This window comes from Protopterus annectens, chromosome 5.part1 (assembly GCF_019279795.1).
Source record: "Protopterus annectens isolate FY-2018-M chromosome 5.part1, PAN1.0, whole genome shotgun sequence".
Taxonomy (NCBI): domain Eukaryota; kingdom Metazoa; phylum Chordata; order Ceratodontiformes; family Protopteridae; genus Protopterus; species Protopterus annectens.
The window spans coordinates 269,173,833-269,194,997 of NC_056736.1; the positions used below are offsets into that span (position 1 = coordinate 269,173,833).

At 38.1% G+C, this 21,165-nt stretch overlaps 1 protein-coding gene across 1 annotated transcript in view; it reads right to left on the reverse strand.

The window, feature by feature from the left end:
• Positions 1-21,165, reverse strand: part of LOC122803366 (sodium/potassium-transporting ATPase subunit alpha-1-like) — a 577,066-nt gene that overhangs the window by 403,328 nt on the left and 152,573 nt on the right. The window contains exon 9 of the mRNA XM_044072943.1: positions 15,179-15,377. Within this exon, the coding sequence (XP_043928878.1) occupies positions 15,179-15,377 (199 nt within the window). The remainder of the gene's footprint in view (positions 1-15,178; positions 15,378-21,165) is intronic.

Here is a 21,165-nt window from a genome sequence, read left to right on the forward strand (position 1 = left end):
AGTCGATGTTGCATGTGGAGATGCATGTGATGTCAATAACTCTGTTCAATTAGGGCATACAAAAAATCTTCCCTGGAGTGTTGGTTCAGTGTATATGATGCTGCAAGCTGTTCCAGTCAACTTCACCCCCCTCAACCCGCCATTGATGGAATACCTGCTCCAGGGGATAGTAAAACCACACTTCTTAAAACTTTCTGAGTATATAAGACCAATGCTTAAAATTTTTTTCTGATTTTGAGTCTTTGTCCCTTATTATGTTTTGATTTTATCCCTTATTCTAGCACAAAGAGATTGAGAAGTATAGTTTATCACAGTGAGATGAGCTGTCTACAACAAAATTTATATGACTCCTGTATGAGGGTGTGGGCTGTTTGTGTTGAATGAAAGTAACTTACCCTTTTATTGATTGATTAACTTAAACAGTTTGCTTTATAGTATGCATTTGTTTGAAATAAGCTGAAATACTTAGAACACTATGTGCTTATATGAAACAAGTCAGGAATGCAGTATCATCTTGGGGGTGTGGTCATTATGGACAGCATGGATTATTCTTCAAAGATGTTTCTTTTACTATCTAATGAAAATACGTACAGCAGAGTCTCCCTGAATTAAATAAAGTCTGCCTATGGTAAATTAGATTTTCATTTAGTGGATATGGTTTTGCAAGGGGATATGGAACATAATGAGTGGGAATACCTACATGTGGTTATACAAATTATGGCATCAGTTTTTGTTATTCTCAAAATACATAAGAATGCCAGGGGACCCCCTATTGAGACCAATAGTTTGGGCAAAATGTTACAAGACTGAGACATTGGCTAAGTTTATTTTAAGTGCAAAACTATACTGGAATCTGAGCTATACATTTTGAAAGATTCCTGGCATTTACTGGAGACTTTAAAAGAGTTGGCCTTTAATGAGAACATTGCATTTATAACTGTGGAGGTAGTAGATTTGCATTCTATCATCCCCATGAGATTGGACTATAGTGGTTTTATTGTTTCCTTTCACAGTATACTTCTTTGTCTAGTACGGATATACAAGTGGTAACTACCTTACTCAATTTAACCCTCCATAATAATTTCATATATTTTGAGGGAGAATATTATCCTCAGATTTCTGGGGTTGAAATGGTTGCAGCTTGTACCACATTGTATGCTAGCATAGTATTGGCCATGCGGGTGAAGAAAGTGGTCTTTACACCTAAGTTCATGGCATTAACACATGGTTACTATCATTTCCTTGATGATATATTAATTTTATGGAAGGGTATTTTGAGTGAATGGGAAAGTTTCTTGGACCAGTGGCAGAACTCTACTTCCTTTTTAAAGTTCACCTATTCCAGTAATCATTTTAATATCAATTATTTAGATATTATTTTGAGGAAGAACACAGAATTGGGTTGTTATACCTCTACTATCTATAAGAAGGTAACGTTTTCTAATATGTGTCTCCTGTATGATAGCTGTCATCTTGTTTATCAAAAGAAATCTGTTGTTGAAGGGCAGATGGTTAAACTTTTCCACGTAATCTCTGACGATACTAAGTTTGATGATGAGTTACACTCTCTTATTTGTTTATTTTTGGACAGAGGTTACCCTTTACAATTTTTAAGAAAAATCAGGGTGGAAGAGGAAGATCACTGACAAGACCACTTTGCACCAATTCCAAAATTTGATAGGAATATATGTAGTGAGGTAAACAATAGCATCATACCCACTGGTAATCAACATAAGGATAAGTTTGATATGATTACACCTTTATTTATAGTACCATTCTGTAGTGACACCTATTGGTATGTTAATATTATTATTAAAAGGTTCTGGGCCATGGTATTTACAGATGAATATAAAAAAGTCATAGAGCAGCTCCAGTAGTCATTTACTCAAAGGGAATAAATATTAAAACCATTCTGGAAGTAGCATCGGCAAAAACTGTATTGACCCACAGTAATATGCAGAAATGTGGGTTCTGTAGGATGTGCAGTTACATTCATGAGGGTCTGTATGCTGTAGTCCACAATTCTGAGAGGACGTTAGCTTGTCCAGGGGAATACAATTACCACAGTACTTATGTTGTATATTTAGCAAATTGTGGTTCCTGCAACTCTTACTATGTGGGCAAAACTGTCAGGAAGTTAAAGGACAAAATAAAAGAACATTATTATGACATAAGGAAAAAGAAATACTAATGCCCTTTATAGGCATACTATTGTCTGTCCTAACTTTAAGACATTTGCCTTTTTTGTCATAGACAGAGTTTTGGTTACAGGTTATGTGGGGATGCAGATAACTTTACTTGAGTTTAAGGAATTTAATTGGCAACTCAGGCTGAATGCCACCATTACACCAGGGTTAAATGACATTATTTCATTGATGAGTATATTAAATGAAAGCAGCTTTTGTTTAAATAATTGGTTAATTAATTATCAAATGGTTATTTTTATTATTAACAATAGCACTTGAACAGCATTAGTTTAATATAGTTTTTCAGGGTTTCACTAAACAGTGAACTTGTGATTAAAGACATTTTAAATGTATTATACTTTATACACTTTCATTTAACATGTTTCTTTAAGATACATGGAATGGTTTACTAATTAATATTGATGAATGGTTAATTTATTTATGGTTGAAACCTTTCATTGGTTGTTAATATATTCATATGTGGTACAGGTTTGTTTCATCTGTTTACTCTGATGAAGTCTTTTTAAGCGAATATTAAGACGAAAGCGCTCAGTATATAATTAAATTGTGATACTTGGTACAAAGGTGGTTCCTGGTTTTTATTTATTTGTGTAAAACAAGCTGAAATACTTGGACTGCTATGTGTTTGCATGAAACAAGTCAGGAATGCAGTTTCATCATCATCATCATTCTCTTTCGGCTTTTCCCGTTAGGGGTCGCCACATTCCTTCCTATCCTCTGCATCTTGCTCTGTCACACCAACCGCCTGCATGTCCTCTCTCACCACGTCCATAAACCTTATCTTAGGCCTTCCTCTATTCCTCTTACCTGGCAGCTCCATCCTTAGCATCTTTTTCCCAATATACCCATCATCCCTCGTCAGCACATGTCCAAAAAACCACAATCTTGTCTCTCTTGCTTTGTCTCCAAACTGTCCAACATGCTGACCCCTCTATACTACTCTATTCCTAATCCTATCCATCCTAGTCACACCGATTGCAAATCTTAACATCTTTAACTCTGCGCTGGTCTTCTCATCTGTCAACCTGTCTCATACAATACCACAACTCTTCTCTAGGCCTGTCATATGCTTTCTCCAAGTCTACAAAGACACAATGCAACTCCTTCTGACCTTCTCTGTATTTCTCCCAACAACACTCTCAGAGCAAACATTGCATCTGTAGTGCTCTTTCCTGGCATGAGAGCATACTCCTGACCACTAATCATCACCTCCATAACTTCAAGCTGTGACTAATCAGTTTTATAATTTCATTAAACAATCTAGTTAGAAATTTCTCTCTCATTCTCTTCATTCATCAGCCTCTCAAAATACTCTTTCCATCTACTCAACACACTCTCCTCTCTTGTGAGTTTTGACCACAATTTGTGATCTGAGGTGCACACAGTCAACAATTTGGCTAAAATTTGTTTGATATGGGGCTGTCTGTGTATGAAAACATCTGATCTTGCTAGCATAATCATCTTAAACAGTCATTATTCTGTCTTTACAGGACTAGTGTGCATTTGTGTAAATCAGGTTAAAATACTTAACTGCACTCCTTTTTTATCGTAGCTAGAATTTTAATATACAATGTCAACTGGTTGCAATTCATAGGTATTTATTTATTTATTTATATTTGTTGACTGGACAGTCCGACTGGACACAGGTCCATTTTCAGCGGAGGCCCGGGGAGAAAAGCTCCACATTAAGTATTACTTGCATTATACAGATAAAAAACATAGCATTTAAATATAGCCATTAGTCCAGCTGAGGACGTAAGACAAGAATAAAACATAGATGTAAAACAGCTGTAGAACATAGTACAATTTTAAAATATGTTGACATATACTAAACATGGTTACAAATGTAGTTGAGATTCATCAGTGAACAATTGATACAATCTGTTTTTGAGGTACATAACAGCCATTAGCAGTTGTTGCTACAAGAAGTTAGTATTATGTGGTAGGTAGCTGGGAACATCAGTAGCCAAGCTTGCTAAGAGTAGGTTGTTGATAAGAGGCCGAGAGAGGCAGTGGGTGGGTGGAGTGGATGGTATTAGAGGGGGGTTTGCAAGGGCATATCTGGAAAGTTTTTAAGTGTGATTTTAGTAAGGATTTGAAGTGAGTGCAAGAAGTTACAGAAGTAATTTAGGATGGGAGGGAGTTCCAGAGTTTGGCTATAGTGCAGGAGAATAATGCTTCTCCAGCCGAGCTATTGGCTCTTGTGACCTGTAGGAGGTTTTTCTGGCTGGATCTTAGTAGTCTCGTGGTTATGTAGGGTTGGAGTAGATTTTGGAGGGATGGGACTTTTAGTGGTTGGTTTATTAGTTTGTGGGTGAGTGAGAGTTGGTACCATTGAAGTAGGTGGGGGAGCTCTAGCCAGCCCAGTTCTGCTAGTGAGAGACAGTGGTGAGTATGGTAGAAAGCCCCTGTGGTGAATTTGGTGATTTTGTTGTAGCAGGTTTCGAGCTTATTTAGAGTAGGGTAGAGATAAGATGAGAATTTGCTACCAAAATTTTAGCTGCTTTGGTAAGTAGTTTCCGATTTCTATATAATGCTCCTAGTTTTGTTCAGTTCATTGTCTATTTCTACTCCTAGTAATTTGGTGTGTTCCGTAGGATGGATGGTGGTGTTGTCTTTTGCTGTGATGTTAAATTGAGAGCTGTCTAGGGTAAGTTTGGTGAGTTGGAAGATTAGTAATTTTGTTTTGTTTGGGTTGAGTATTAGTTGGGCATTGGATAACCAAGTTTCAATAGAAGAAAATGCTTCATGTGTGGTTTTTTGCAGTTTGAGTAGGGAGTGGGCTGTGCAGATGATGGTTGAGTCATCTGCGTATTGTATGAGTGTGCCATGTGTTGTGGCTGAGGCTAGATTATTGGTGAAAATAGAGAAGAGTAAGGGTCCCAGAATGGACCCTTGGGGAACCCCTATGGAGACTGGTAATTGGGGGGATAGGTCATCATGCCAAACAACGGCTTGTTGGCGGTCAGATAGGTAACTCTGAAACCAGTTGATGACTGGTTGAGAGAAGGATAGGTTATTGAGAAGAGAGATGAGTTGTTTGTATGGGACCATGTCAAAAGCTTTAGAGAGGTCTAGGAAGGTAGCTGAGGAGAGATAACCTGCATTTTTATTTTGTAGGATAGTATTAGAGAAAGAGAGTAAGGCGGTGGTGGTGCTATGGTTAGGTCAGAAATCATGTTGTGTGTTGGAGAGGAGGTTGTTAGCAAGGAGGTAATTTGAGACTTGAGAATGAATGCATCTCTCTAGTATTTTGGAGAGTGGCAAGAGAATAGCTATGGGGCGGTAATTGGTTAGATATGTGGGGGGACCTCCTTTGTGTAGGGGAATTACATGTGAGACTTTCCATAGTGTGGGAACATAACTTTCTGACAGAGATCTGTTAATCAAGAGTTATACTGGTTAGGCTAGAGCATCAGCTACAAGTTGATGGTATTCACTTGGGAGGTTGTCTGCTGCTAATCTGGTGGTTTTAAATTTAGTTAATAGTTGTTTTATTTTGGAGGTAGGAACAGGAGAGAAAGAGAAGCTAGTGGGGAGATTGTTAGTTGTAGTTGATGGTGTGGGTTTATGGGGGGGTTTGTCTAGCTAGTGATAGTATGACTTGTGTGAAGTGATTGTTGAAAGAGGTAACAATATTTTCAGAGGAGTGAGTTAAGTTAGGAGTGGGTGTACTTACTTTACCTGGGTGGAGGATGGAGTTTCTTGAGGACCAGAATTGTTTGGGGTAATGTTGGGAGGAGGTAAGGGAAGACTGGTAGTATTGGATTTTGTTCTGTTTTATAAGCTTTTTGGTTATATTGTGTAGTTCTAGGAATTTTTGCCTAGTAGAGGGGGTTTTGGTTTTGCACCAGTTGTCCCAGGCTTTATCCCTGTTTTTCATTTCAGACTTGGTGTTTTTTTGTAGCCATGGGGGTGGTTGGGCTCTAGTTTGGGAACGGCTTATGGGGGCGTGGTACTTAAGGATGCTTAGGAATATTTTATTAAAGTAGTCAACTGCGTCATCTAGTTTGAGGTATTTTAGAGGTTGCTAGTTACAGTCTTTTAGGGATGAGCTGAATGAGAGAGGGTTGAATTTAGTTTTTTTGCATATTTGATGGTAGATGATGGGTTTCGCTTTATAAAGGTGTTTTCTTAGAAGGAAGGTTGGGGAGTGATCACTGAGGCAGTCAGATAAGCAGCCTGCTATATATGACTGGGGGCTCTTATTGAATAGTATCCAGTCAAGGGTAGTATGTTTGTTATTTATCCTAGTAGGTGACTGGACTAGTTGGGTGAAGCCATGAAGGTTTACATGATGGGTTGGGTGGTTGCTAGAGCAAGATTGTCAGTGTTGAAGTCTCCTAGAATTAAAGTTTCTTGGGGTAGGTGGTGGGTAGTCCATGTTGTGACCAGTTGAGAAGTAGCAACCTATTATGTTTAGGGTTTTATTTTGGTTTATTTTAAGGTTGGTATATATTATTCCTTCCTTACCTATTTGGGGAGTTGCTAACTTTAAGATCTGGCTGTCTAGATGCTGCTTAAATATTATAGCTATACCACCTCCTTTTTTGTTTATTCGGTCTACTCTTAGTATATTGTAACTGGTAGGGAGGATTTGCTCATTAGTAATGTGTGGTTTTAACCATGTTTCTGTAAGGATCACTACATCAGGGGAGTAGATGTCTATGGTGGCATGGAATTTATGCACCTTGTTGCATATACTTCTAATATTTAGGCTTATCAGAAGGAGGTCGGTTGGCTTTCTATTGTCTCTGATTTGGGAGAAGATGTGGTTTGTAGTCTGATTATGAGGGGAGAGGTTGGAGATTGAGGGATCATGGTTGGGATGGATGTCTCCACTGAGTGCAAGGTTGGATATGGATGGGATTGTTAGTTTTATCAATTTCTGTATGTGCTTGCATATAAGGGAAGTTTTTTATTATGTTCTGTGGGTAATAGGCATGGTGGTAGGGTTATATTAGGTTGTGGGGTTGTTTTTAGTTTAGGTATTGTGGTCTGTAGTCTATATAGAGGGTGTATCGGGAAGGTTGTTGACCTGATGAGAGAGTAGTAGAGTAGAGGTGGGATATGAGTGGTGGTGTGTGTAGTGGTACGGTAGTAGTGGTTGTGTGCGAGAATGGTGGAGGTTTGGTAAGATGTGATATATGCAAGGAGTGCGCATGCAGTGAGTATAGGTATGGTGTGCTTGTACATATTAGCTGAGTAGGAGGGATAGAAGTGAGAAGCTGTAGGAGGAAGTATAGGTGTAGTGATGTTATAGGTTGTTTGAAGGGTGGGAGTGGTTACTGTTTGCAATAAAGATAGGACCACTGGGGGCAGGGTGGGAATTGGGGGCAGGGAGGGGAGCATAGTGGGCAATAGATGAAGGAAGACTATCAGTAGGTTTATAGGTTATAATGAAAAGGGGTGGCCCTGATTAGGCTGCAGTTGTTCTTGTGGGGAGGGGGAGGAACAGAATAGACCAGAAAAGTGGTGGATAGCCAATAGTTTGATGAAAAGGGCTGGCCCTGATTTCACAGATGTGCAAGTCTACAGAAACAATAAGAAAAGGCAGTAGGTACTCTGACTTACTTGTATTGCATACCTGTCTTAATGAAATAAAATAAGCGAATTTTACCAAGGAGTTGTGTGGAAATTAGGAAGACAAGAATTTCTAAGAGAAAAGGTTTAGTAGAAGTAGAGAAACAGCAGAGCATACAAATAGTACAGCATATAAAGACAGATTGCAGTTAGAAGTACAGAATGGGGGGGGCAGCTAATGTTCTGAAACAATAAGAAAATCAGTAGGTACTTTGGACTTACTTGTTTTGCATACCTTTCTTTTGAAATAAAATAAACACTTGTAACCAGGAGTGTGTGGGATTTAGAAAGACCACAAGTTATAGGGGAAAGGGCTTAGTAATACTAGAAAAACAGCAGGGTTTTCAAATAGTTGCAACAGCTTGCAAAGGGAGACTGCTGTTAGGAAGTACAGTATGGGGAGGGGGCAAGCTAACGTCCGTGATGGAGTTCTTTACTTAAAAATAGAAATTAAACAAGGGCTAGCAATTAATTTTGTCTGGAGGATAAAACATACTTTTTGTATATTTTGAAAATAACACTCATCCCAAGGTTGCCCGGTTCTGTTAAAGAACACTGCAGGCCAATAGATCGAACTTGGCTTGGTGGGGATCCAGGGAAAGTAGAATTAAAAGGAAAAGCTGGGAAGAAAAATAATCAATATTAACAAAAAATACAGCAACTGTTAAGAAAAAAATGCAAAAGATGCAAAGCTGCTAACAGAGGAATGGAAAGAAAAGAAAAACTAGGTAATCTATATACAGATAAATGCCTCAGTTTGTGATAATGTGAAAATTAAGACAAGTTTTGTCAGTTATCACATTCAACAGATTAATGCAGTTGCAAATATATAGGAATACTGATACCAATTAAGTGGTATAACACATTCTAAACCAATATGTGAGGAAATGTACACACTAATAACTAGGCATTTTTTAAAAAAATGCAATAATAAAGTGAGCAGCAAAGAAATAATATTCTAACAATAAATGCTCTACACAAGTAAAGCTCTAACAAGTCTATAATCTAGTAAGTACAGTATTTGAGTCACACTAATACAATGGCTAGATAAACAGTTTCAAGCTCGCAGAGGTACTGAAAATACTGTCTTCCATAAAAATACACGTCTAGCTTCATTACACTTTACAATGGTGTAAATCAACATCAATACATTTTACAAATGAAGAGAAACAAATATAAAAAATATCCTTAGGTATGAGTACTCCATCCAAAGAGACAAGCAGCTACACCAAGGGGATTTTAAAAATGGCAACTGTAGCTGAAGAAAGCTAGGTTAGGCTGTAATAAGTCTTGTGTGGGAGAGGAGGACAGAATAGACCAGAAAAAGTGGTGGATAACCAATAGTGTAATGAAAAGGGCTGGCCCTGATTAGGGTGCAATTGTTCTTATGGGGAGGGGGAGGATTAGAATAGACCAGAAAAGTAGTGGCTAGCCAATAGTATGATGAAAAGGGCTGGCCCTGATTTCACAGATATGCAAGTCTACAGAAACTATTAGAAAAGGCAGTAGGTACTCTGTCTTACTTGTTTTGCATACCTGTCTTAATGAAATAAAATAAACCAATTTTACCAAGGAGTTATGAGGAAATTAGGAAGACAAGAATTTCTAAGATAAAAGGTTTAGTAGAAGTAGAAAAACAGCGAGCATACAAATAGTACAGCATATAAAGACAAATTGCAGTTAGAAGTACAGAATGGTATGGACATTGATGGATTAAAAAAATGGTCTTTAATCAGGCATGCAACATCAAAAGAACATGTACATTTATTCATGGCCCCCCCCCAAAAAAAAAAGTATGTGTTTGCAGTGGAGCACTCATAATTTGAAATCCCAGTGCCAAAAGTACACGTAATCCATCACTGCATACATGCCAAACTCAATGAAATAGGATGATTGTACAGTATTTGGACCATTAGTATTTTAGATATTCCCAGAGTTTTTCTCTGAAAAATGGAAGATCCTTAATAAATTGCCCCAGGCAAGTGGTGATCTCCCTGTGGAGGGGATAATCTTTTTCAGTAAATTTGCATTTATAATGAGGCTATAGCAACAATATACTAAAGAGGACCATTTCATAAAAGTCATCACATAATTCTATATATGAGATGCCAGTGGGCCAAACTAAAAGGGACAGGGTTCAGAAAAAGGAGGAAAACGGGGTAAATTGCATTAAGAATTATTACCAGACTCCTCTACTCTTGAGCTTAAGTGATCAATTTGACAATTAGACTTAGCTTGTCTGAAAAATAAAATAACACATGAATATATTTTACCGAAAGTGAAATTGTTAAAAATTACTAATGTAAAATTAGTTTGCTGTAGGTCAATGAAAAATACTGCCTTTTCTGTAGAAGTCTAATATTATTGATGATTAGGAAAACACATTATTTAAAGAGTATGGACAGTGCAACATTTGAAATTGGATGTAATATTCTGTTTAAATACATCAGAAAGAAGATAAAGAAAGTAAATTGGCTACAGATTTCAAAAATAATCACAAAAGTAACCATTTGAAATGTCAGGGCCTGCTAGAATAAGACCTGAAACTTGTAGAGTGAATGGCCAAAAGCATAGACTTAACATATATTAAGTGCGAGATTACATTTCTTGGAATATTTCTTTTTCTTCGAGGTATGAGGATCTTAGAGCTTGTATACATAACTTTGGGGGTTGTGGGGGTTTGAGCCCTACATGGGGGGATATAAGCCTCCCATGCAAAAAGACATTTTAGGAAGAAGAGTTATTTTAAAGATTTGCTCTTTTACTGGTTTTCCATCTTTTTTCAGATTTTTGGTACTTGACATTGCTGAGTGCTGACATTTTAATAGGAAGTCAACATATCTTTTTATGGCTATTTGGATTATACCAGTGATAAATATAAGAAGAAAACCTCTGATAACAATTTAGGATTGTTTTGGCAGCGATGAAAACACAGAGGTAAAACTGGCCACATGTGGAGCCCTCACACCAGATGAATGAGCGTATTATAAAGCTTTAGTAACTTCCACTGGATAACTGACTATGATAATACTGAAGTGGATAGTCTGTCAGACAGGGAACTGATGTATTCATGACCTGTGCTGGCAGATCCACTCCCATATTTGTTCATTTTGAACTTCTCATCACGAGCTGTATAAAATTATTCAACGTGACCTTTGGTAAGTCTCAGCACTACTTGGGAGTTATACAGCTCCATATCACTTACAGTTATGCATAATATACTAAAGATTCTGGAAACTATTGTTCTTAAATCCCTGACTGAGAAACTGTCTGGTATGCATCCTGTAGATTTATATGAACATAGGCATGTTAAAAAATGTTTAACAACAAAATATAACTGTGATGAAAGGAGGTACTGCCAGCACAGTTAGCTGGAATTTTGTAAATAATTATATGTCATTTGTGAATATCAAACTAATTTATATAAGATGCTTGTGTTACAAATATATTAGAACTGTATGTCATGTGTATATCAAACTGCTCTGTATAGATGTTTGTGTTGAAAAGGTATTTGTAAAGTGCTGTGTTTAAGATGTGTCCACAGTGTTCCCTACTGGAATAGAACAGAAATGTACATGCACTATTGTAACTGTTTAAATGTATATATTTTAACAAAGGAAACTGGAATACAGAGGGTTAACCTTAGTCCAATAAACTTTAGAAAAATATTTGAAATTAAATCACTTTATAGGCCATGCTATAAAGAGGGTATCTCTCAAGTTTTCAATGCAACTAGAGACACAAAGTCTGTACAGAGAAGCTTTCTGCATTGTCTTTGGAGTGAGCGAATTGCTACTTTTGAATCATGAAGGGATGCAATTGTTTTATGACTTCCAGCATCTTCCAATGATCTGAGCAAAAGCCCTTGTATGAATATTTTTACAGGTCGATGCTAAATGAAACCAGATGCCAGCAATGGGGTTTTCCCTGGGAACCAGAAGTCAGATTACCAGAAATGATGTCATTATGCAAGCTTCCCCAGCAGTAATATTTTAGATATTATTTTTAGAAGACTCTTAGTGAGACAGAGCATTCTGTATTCTATCTTGGATCTGACAACAATAAGAACCATTCACCACATCTGTCTTGCTCTAATAGTAAGTTACTAGGGAACAGTATGCCTCTCTTAGATACAGTCAGGAATATAGTAAAACTTAGTTTAGATTTTATTTTTCTTTATTTGTGTGAGCCTATACTGCAATGTTATTTTAAATATTTCCTGTGGTTTTGAAGGGTGATGTCACTGTGAATATATATCTACTATTGTCTTGTTCTTATATATTTACTATTGTCTTGTTCTCCCCACCAAGATGCAAATCAAGGTGTCTCACTCCTGTACTTTCAGCTCATAACAGTTGTCATCATTAGTGTATCACTGTAGACAAGTGGACAGAGACATGGATAACTGTTGAACTGTGAAGTTAGTATATAATGGAAGACCAGAGGTTAAGAATCTAAGAAGTAGGAAAACACAACAAAAGTGTGGATTACAAAACCATTCTAATTCTGACCATCCATGATCACTGAGTTTTCTTCGGTACTGTTGAAATGAACCAACTAAATTTGATGAATCATTTGTTCTTCTCCTTAACATAAAGTAAAATGAATGAAAATGTTTAATTGGTGCCTACAATACAAATAACTATCAAGCAGTCACATTTTTCAGTAAATATATCCATCTTGTTCATGCATAAGAATCATGACCATCCCTTTCCTCAGTTTATACTGCCTCATTGCATCTGATGACTTTCTGTAGGCCCCTTGAATGAATCTAATTGCTGTTCTTCCACAGTGGTCTATTGCAAGTCATCTACTATTTTCTCCATGGTGGTCTTGAAGACTAGTTCTGTTCTCCACAAAAAGTTAATTTTCTTATTGACAAGTGGTACTTTTGAACAAGCTATCAATTATCATCACAGACCTCTCATATCTGTCTCTCTTGTTTTTTTTTTCTCACATCTCTTCATTCACTGAATCACACTATCTGTGAATAAAGATATTTTACTAATTTGTTTGCTCAGAAAAAAAATGCAAAAAAAAAAAAAAAAAAGCCACATAGAAGGCATAAGTTTAGACCATGCATGCACATTGACAATACCGGCTTGGCAATAATGTGTTCAGCCTCTTTTTGGAATTTAACACCAACTCTTTCTGTGTTGTTAAGGAAAAATGGAACAGCTGTTCCAGTACAGGCTGCACACATCTATATGTGAAGTTGTAATGAAATTTGAAAAGGAAAATCAGCTGATTTTCTCAATACAGTCCTTCACTTATGAGTCTCCAATGTACAGCTCGATGAACTGTCAACTCATTGAGTTTTACTCATCTGGTATGCAACATGACAAAACATATTAAAATGAAAGAACACGGGAGGCAAGCCTCGCCCCTTACTTTTATCTACCAAAAATGAAGAAAAAGTAGATAACTTAAAATGAAGGAATCACTACTGTTGTACTCTCATAAAATGCACCAGTAATGATCTCCAGTACAAATCAGCAATCAGGAAGTTTAATATCAGTACACAAACTCAGCCATACAGAACCTCATCTAGTTTTATTTGACAAATTGTAGATTAGTTCAACACAGTGTGCCCAAGTTTCTATTTCACATGCACCAAGCAGATAAAACCCTTACTAAGTATTTTTCAACAGGTTATGAACTAGTTGATTTTTCATTTTTTTAACAGGGTTGAAATTATTTTATTTAGTTGCTGCCTGAGGGATCTCACTAGACTATTTTCAGGCCTAGCCCAGGGTATACAACCAAGGTGCAAAATATAAGTTTCTTTTTACAATCAAACCAATAGTAATTAACCAATTAATGCAAAAAGTTTTCAAACAGTATGTGTTATAACATTAACAATCTAGGAAAAAGACTTGCTGAGATAAAGAAGAGAAGTTGTTTTTCATACTGAAAATGCTGACATGTGGGAAAGCTTTTTTTGGTTTACTGATACTAGTTTTCAGTAGACCTGTTTTGCTGCATCAAGACTAAAAAAATGTCAGCAAGTTGCCATGAATGTATTTAGAAGAACAACTTAGTCACAGTCTATGGCAATAATAAATTGTATAAGTTTGTTCTTTTCTCCCACAACTTCATGAAATTTAGCCCTATATTTGTTCTCATTCAGTTTCATTGCTTGTTTGGGCAATGCATTTTTCTATATACTACATGTTGTACAATTTTATATGCGTTGCTTTATTTTCAGTTGTATTTTGTAACCTCTCTGTTAGATGATCTGATGAAAACAATTGCGTCATTTGATCTACTTATCAGAAATAAGTAGAAGTCAGATATGGAACATGAGAAAATGTTCTCAGCATTGAGCATAGTACACAGAACAATGAATGCAGAAACAATTTAGAAAGCAACATACCAAGCAAAAGGTGAATGTTTAGGATCTGATAATGGCCTAGGCTTTATACTAATAGAATAGGGATATTCAGTGTGGAGGTTTAAAGGGGGGACAAAAACATACACTATTTTATCATTTTTAAAAACAAGGATATGCACAATGTAAACAAATATATGGTGGTAATATTCCAGCTAACCTCTGAAACTTCTTTAGTCACAGTGTTAAGAACCTATGATCACAACAAAGGTTGTTGTTGGCATTGTCGCATTAACTATTAATTTTAAATTCTAACATGCATTATAAATATATGACAGTATTCTAAGGTGCCTGTTTGTCACAAAGGAGGATTCTTCCATTCTAGATATTTCCTTTTGGTATACTTGCAACTGTTTGTTGTGTCATTCATTATGAGATGGTCCTGACAGAGGAAAAAGATACAATTTTATTCTACTGCTTAACTGTGGTATATATATATATATATATATATATATATATATATATATATATATATATATATATATATATATATATATATATATATATATATATATATATGTGTGTATATATGTATGTGTGTGTATATATGTATGTATATATATATATATATATATATATATATATACACACACATATATATATATATATATATATATATATATATATATATATATTTGGTCACTCACTACATTCCATTTCTCATTTTTTTCTATGCTACTAACCTCAAATGGAGCATTTGCATTTTATGCCATATATCAGTAAATGAAGGTCAATAAACAGGTCTATAAGTTGCATATTTTGCAGTGATCTTCACATTTTGTAAGTAAACCCTTTTTACCATATATAGAAAATTATATCTACTATGCTCTATATAATGGTTTCAAGTTCTTAATCTCACCTTTTTCTTGGGAACACTGATCAGCAGTACTTGCCATGTTTGAATGGACAAGAATGTTTTATGAACGTTTTTCCTGGTATACTGCCTCTCTTTAAATCATGTTAACTCCCCAAATTTCATGAATATAGCAAAACTTACCACTCTGATCCTCTGTTGTGTCAGCTTCATGGATCTCATTATCAAACCACATGTGGGCCACAGTCATGCAGTTCTGTGTCAGGGTTCCTGTTTTATCAGAACAGATGGTGGAGGTAGAACCAAGGGTCTCAACAGCTTCCAGGTTCTTAACCAGACAATTCTTTCTGGCCATGCGCTTTGCAGTCAGTGTCAGACAGACCTAAATATGTACAAAAGGGGTAATGTTATTTATGCATGTTATTAGAAAGAAGGTCACTTGTTAATAATGATATATTTTCCTAATTCTATGGATGATGTAAAGTAGAAGTCAAATACAGTATAAAAAATCCCAAGATGATCTCTTTCTAATCTGAATCAGCGATGTGTACAGGTGTCACTAGGGGAACGCCGCACAAGAATAGGAGACTACATAAAATTCATTGTTTCCTACTAACCTCATTTTACCTTTCAGTGGTCTGCTGCTGTTAGAGATGTCTTGTTTTGCCTTAACGTTTTGATGTGATCTAAACCATGTGCGGTTTTATAAAAACAAAGTGATTATTTCACTTGATAAACAATATCCCAATTGAAAATTATTGCATATTTACCCTTTACAATGTATATTTAAACACGTGCAATTTTACTCTACTGTAGTATTCAGTGCATAACAATAATCTAGAAGTACCCCTTATTCTGAGTTTTTATCTCCCAACTCTTTTAATCTTTGAATCTCGAGTAAAGTGATTAAAAACCATACTCAAGAATAGGTGAGTCCATATCCATAACAGTACCTCAGGGATTAGAAACAAGAGGGAGTATGTACATAAAGAGATGACATCAGACTACATGACTAAGTGTAGTTTCCTTTTTATGTGAAAGAAAATACATAAAATTGATCATTTGATCTCTCAACAAAAGTAACATGCCTGCTTACTGGTGAGAATGCAATAACAACAAATGAGTACAGTGCACCATGTAACAATAGAACATTAAGGTTGTGCATTTTGGCCTTTCACCTCAGAATGAAGGCTGTTATCACCTAGAAGATACATAATCCCTCCAATCCCTTAGTTTTTTTTTTACTCACTCTACTTCTCTTACTACCTTCCATCCCCTACTAGCTTGTTTATCCTTCCTAGAATCATGTACTTACAGGATCAAACTGTGAACCTATACTTTACTCTTCTCAAGATCAACTATCCTCATACATTCAGTCCCTAGCTAATATATGTCACAGAAATCAATTAATCATCTGTACACAAAGTGTATCTTATTCATAGGTTCATAGGTTCATAGGTGTGTACTAGGCTAATGGCCCTGGAGCCATTACAATCCTAGACCGTAGAAGTGCCCTGGCATCTTGTTGCCTGGCATTAGTTCCCAGAGCTTCTATCAAGTAGAGCCACTGGAGTGGTCCCCGGGGTGAATTTTCTATTTCCCATCCACTTGTCATTATTTTTCTTGAAGAGGGCCAGTGAGGTACTCTGCTTGACATATATGGGGAGTCTATTCCATAGCATAGGCAGTCTCTGGGTAATAAATCTGTCCCTTCAGCATGTTCTGTTAATTGTGGTAATGAGGTTGCAGTCTCTGGAGCATGTGGTGTGGAGGGATTGGGATTTCTTTAGATGTAGCATTTCTAACAGAGCAGGGTCAGACACGGTCCTGTAAGTCACGCAGAGATCACCTCTTAGTAGATGATATGAGACAGAGAATAGCTGGAGTTTATTGAGACTGTCCATATAGGACATGTGTTTAAGACCAAGGATCCTCTTTGTGAGGTAGTTTTGTGGCCTTTCCAGCTGTTGCAGGTGTCTACTGAAGTACATAACAAATGGGGCATTATACTCAATGATTGGCCTAATGAAGGAGGAGTAGAGTGAGATGATGTACTCTGTTTTCCTAGATGCAAAACACTTGGTAATGAGATGTGCCACATAGAAGGACTTCCTGACCACCATGGTAATGTGGTGGTCGAAGGATAGGTTGCTGTTAACCTGTGTCCCCAGATCTCTTATAATGCTTTCAGCATTCAGTGGGCTCCTATCGATGTGGTAATTTGTAAGGACTGAGTTTTTCCCAAAGGGGATGATGACGCATATTTTGGCATTAAGCTTAAGGCCATGTTTTAGACACCAGTCATTGGTCTCAGTGAGGCCTTTCTCTAAGATGTTTACATCACTTGGGGAGTTAATAATGGCTCCCAGCTTGCAGTCATCTGTGAACGTGATCAGCCAGAGTCCTTCCATGTTGACCTGAGAGGTCCCAGGACTGATCCTTGTTGGACTCCACTCATGACTATTCGGCAATCTGATTTGGAGTCAGCAGTTTTCACACTGTGGGCTCTATCTGTGAGCCAGTTTGCAACCCACCTAGCGCTATAAGGATTGATACCTAGTTTGGTGAGTCTATCACTAATACCTGAGTGGGGAATGGTATCAAAGGCCTTGGCCAGATCAGGGTATACTGTATGGACTGCCTTGCTCTCATCCACAGCCTTGGTGACTTGACTCAAAGAAGTCAACCAGGTTGAGCAGGCATGATCTACCTTTCACAAAACCAAACTGCGTGGGATCCAGAGTTTGGAGAGTCCCTATATCCTTGTTAATTAGGGCCATGATTATTTTTACCATAGCTTTACATATCAGACTCATCAAGCTAATGGGGCAGTAGTTCCCAGGGTCAGTAGTCGTCCCCTCCTTTATGTAGAGGGATGACTGTGGCAGTGCACCATTCATTAGGGACAAAGCCAGAGGTGAGGCTATGATTGAACAGGGCACACAGGTGTGGTGCCAGCTCACCTTGTGGTTTATTTAGAACACAGCCAGGGATATTGTCAGGTCCCATGTAAGCTGTATTATTGGCCTTTGACAAAGCAACTTTAACCTGTGCTGCATTAATGCTGGGTGCCTAGCATTCTTCCGGTATTGTGATTGGTCCTTTAGGTTCATAGGTTCATAGGTTGGTACTAGGCTATCAGCCCTAGGGCCTATACAAGCCTAGCCATAACAATTCCCTGGCTATTTCTTCCCACACCATTTACTTCCCTGGACCCCTGTCTAGCAGGGCGACTGACGTGATCCGCGGGGTGAATTTCCTTTCTCCCATCCAATCGTCAAGGTTCCTTTTGAAGAGGGCCAAAGAGGCACTCTGCTTGACATGTATGTGCAATCTATTCCAGAGTCTGGGGAGTCTCTGGGTCAGGAATCTATCCCTCCAGCATGTTTTGTTTATTGTGATGACAAGGTTTAGATCCCTGGAGCGTGTGGCAGGGTGAGAGGGGTAAAATTCGTACAGAATCTGTCGACCAGTATATTGGCAATGTCTGTTGGCTCAGTATAAGAGGTACCATTGTGCAGTAACTCAGAGAAAATCTGGGTATTCCCATGGAGATTCCTGATATAACTATATAAGGCTTTCTGGTTGTTTTTAGTGTCTGCCGCAATTTTGCCTTCATAGCTGGCTTTAGAGGATTTGATGAGGGATCTTAACTTTTTGTTGAGGCTAATAAGAGAGGTTTTCCAGTCTTGGAACTTCACCTTTATCTGAAACAGTTTCTTCCTTCTATTGTAGAGTTTATTGATGGTGGGGGACCATCAGATTGACTTCTTTTTTTTGGAGGAGAGCATCTTGGTTCTGTTGGGTATGGCTAGTTCCATGCATTTATGTACAGTGCATTGGTGTATGATTCAGCAGTCATGCATCTATTTTACATGGGTGCTGTGAAGTTAGCCACCTCTGTTTTTAGGAGCCCAAAGTCTGCTTTGGAGAAGTTTTTCATGGTGGTTACTTTTGTGGGAGGTGTGGGCAAGATGTGGATTTCCATGATGATTAGTTTGTGGTCATATCTAACCAGGGAGGAAGTGACTATTGGTATACTGGTGTAGAGCAACAGTCACCCATGTTAGTAATAACAAGGTCAAGGATGTTGCTTCCTCTAGTGAGGCTAAGAATGAGCTGGTCCAGGGCATTGGAATTAATGAAGTCCAGGAAATGTTTGGCAAGTGTATTGATGCATGAGTAGTTTTCCCAGTTAATGGAGGGGTAGTTGAAGTCACCTAATATAAGATTGTTGGGTTGGACCCTAATATTTTCCAGTGTGCTTAGGAACGTGGAGTGAGAGTCTTGGGACATGGTTGGGGACCTATAGCAGGCTATGACCTGAATCACTGTCTTACCCAATATTAGTTGTACCTAAAGGATCTCTGATGTGGTATTCTGGACTACTAGTCTGGAGGTGTGCATATCCTTTATGAATACAGAGACACCACCACCTTTGGTGCATCGGTCCAAGTTCTGGGGCCTAAAAGCATGGAAAGAGTTATAGCCTGGTGGCACAGGGGTGCTTTCTACTGCTTTAACAGGTCTCTGTTACAGCACAGATATTGATGTTTTCCATTTTGAGGAGTGCTTCGAGTGAGTGCATCTTGAGATTTAGACTCCTAGCACTGAGCAACATGACCCTCATATTGCATTTATTTATAGCTGTTAAGGGGATGCTTTGGTCTTTGGGACACCACCTAAAAAAGGCACTATAGGGGTGGCAAGAGCCTTATCCAGTATCTAGAAACCCAGGGGTGAGAGATGCAGGCCGGCTCTGGCAAAGCATCGAGGTCTGTCCATCATGTCTTCCCAAGCAGACAGATACTGGATCCCCTTAGAATGACATTAGAAATGTAGCCACTTATTAAAGTCAATCATTTTCTGCTTGTACTGTGGTATCATTCTGGGTGACAGTAGGATGCTGCTCAGGGTAGGGTCATACCTGTCTGGGCCACATAATCTGAGAGCTCCTCCATGTCTCTTTTCATGTAGTCCAGGGAAGTACATCTCAGGTCATTCACACCCACATGGACAATGACAGAGTCATACTTGTACTTGTTGTGGAGTGACCTGAGTACATGTGTTATGTGTCGGATCCTGGCACCCAACAGACAACTGATTATTACCTTCTCCTTGTTTAGCCTAGTGAGTGGGACATCAGTGTGCCTCACTATCAAGTCACCTATGATTAGTGTATTGGGCAAGCTGTTTTACCTTAAGGACTTAGGTTGAGGAGCACACTGTGTAGGTGAGCTATGTGTCTTGTGATTTGTGCTATGTTGTGGTGGTTGAGTGCATTTATGCCTTGGAAGTCTCTGCTGTTTGGGTAGGTTTCTATTGAGAGCCTCTGCAAAGGTGGGTATGTAGTTTGTGTTTTTATGTGAGAGCTGTGATGGCGGGTGTTGTGGAGGGCTATGTGTTCTATGTGGTGTGGTACAGGTGTTGACCATATCCTCTTGACCAGCTATACCGGTCTTGGCTTGAGAGTACATGGCTTCCAATTTGGATATATAGGTGCATCTCTCGCAAATCTGAGTGTTGGGAGGTAGGAGGAGAGGGTTGTCTGTGTACATGAGTTGCTACACTGCCTCAAAATGCCCAAGTTCACCAGGTTAATTGGAGAAAGAACAGGGAACTGACATTTAGACATGCCTAGAGGGATGGGCATTATTAATAAGTACTGGAGCTGTTTCCTTATGGGATGTTTAGTGCTGGTAGCACTTAAGTATGCTGCAATAATTGATACAAGAAGCCTAACGAAGTGATAGCTGAATAAGCTAGTTAAAGTGCTAGAGAGAAGAGAACTAGCAAGATCTAAGGGAAAAATTGAAGACCAGACTTTCTGCCACCGGTAATAGTTTAGCCTAGCTTAGCAGTGCTGTGCATTGTGCAAACCCGCTCAAACATGTTTTATTTTTAAAGCAGAAAGCTGAAAGGGGTAGAAAAGCTGCCCAAACTGCCAATAAGCTAACATTTCAGAGCTAGAAACCACTCCTCTTTTGGTAGATAGGCTACCTAATGCTTATTTCCACTCACACTGATAAGCTGTAAGGCTACCCTCTAACACAGAAAGGTCTGGGAACAACTCAGAAACTACAATACAGTCCTGAATACAGCAAAATCTGTATCTGGACTACTCTAGTAACAGGAAAGGTGGGAAAACAGCAAACAAGCTAGAACTTCTT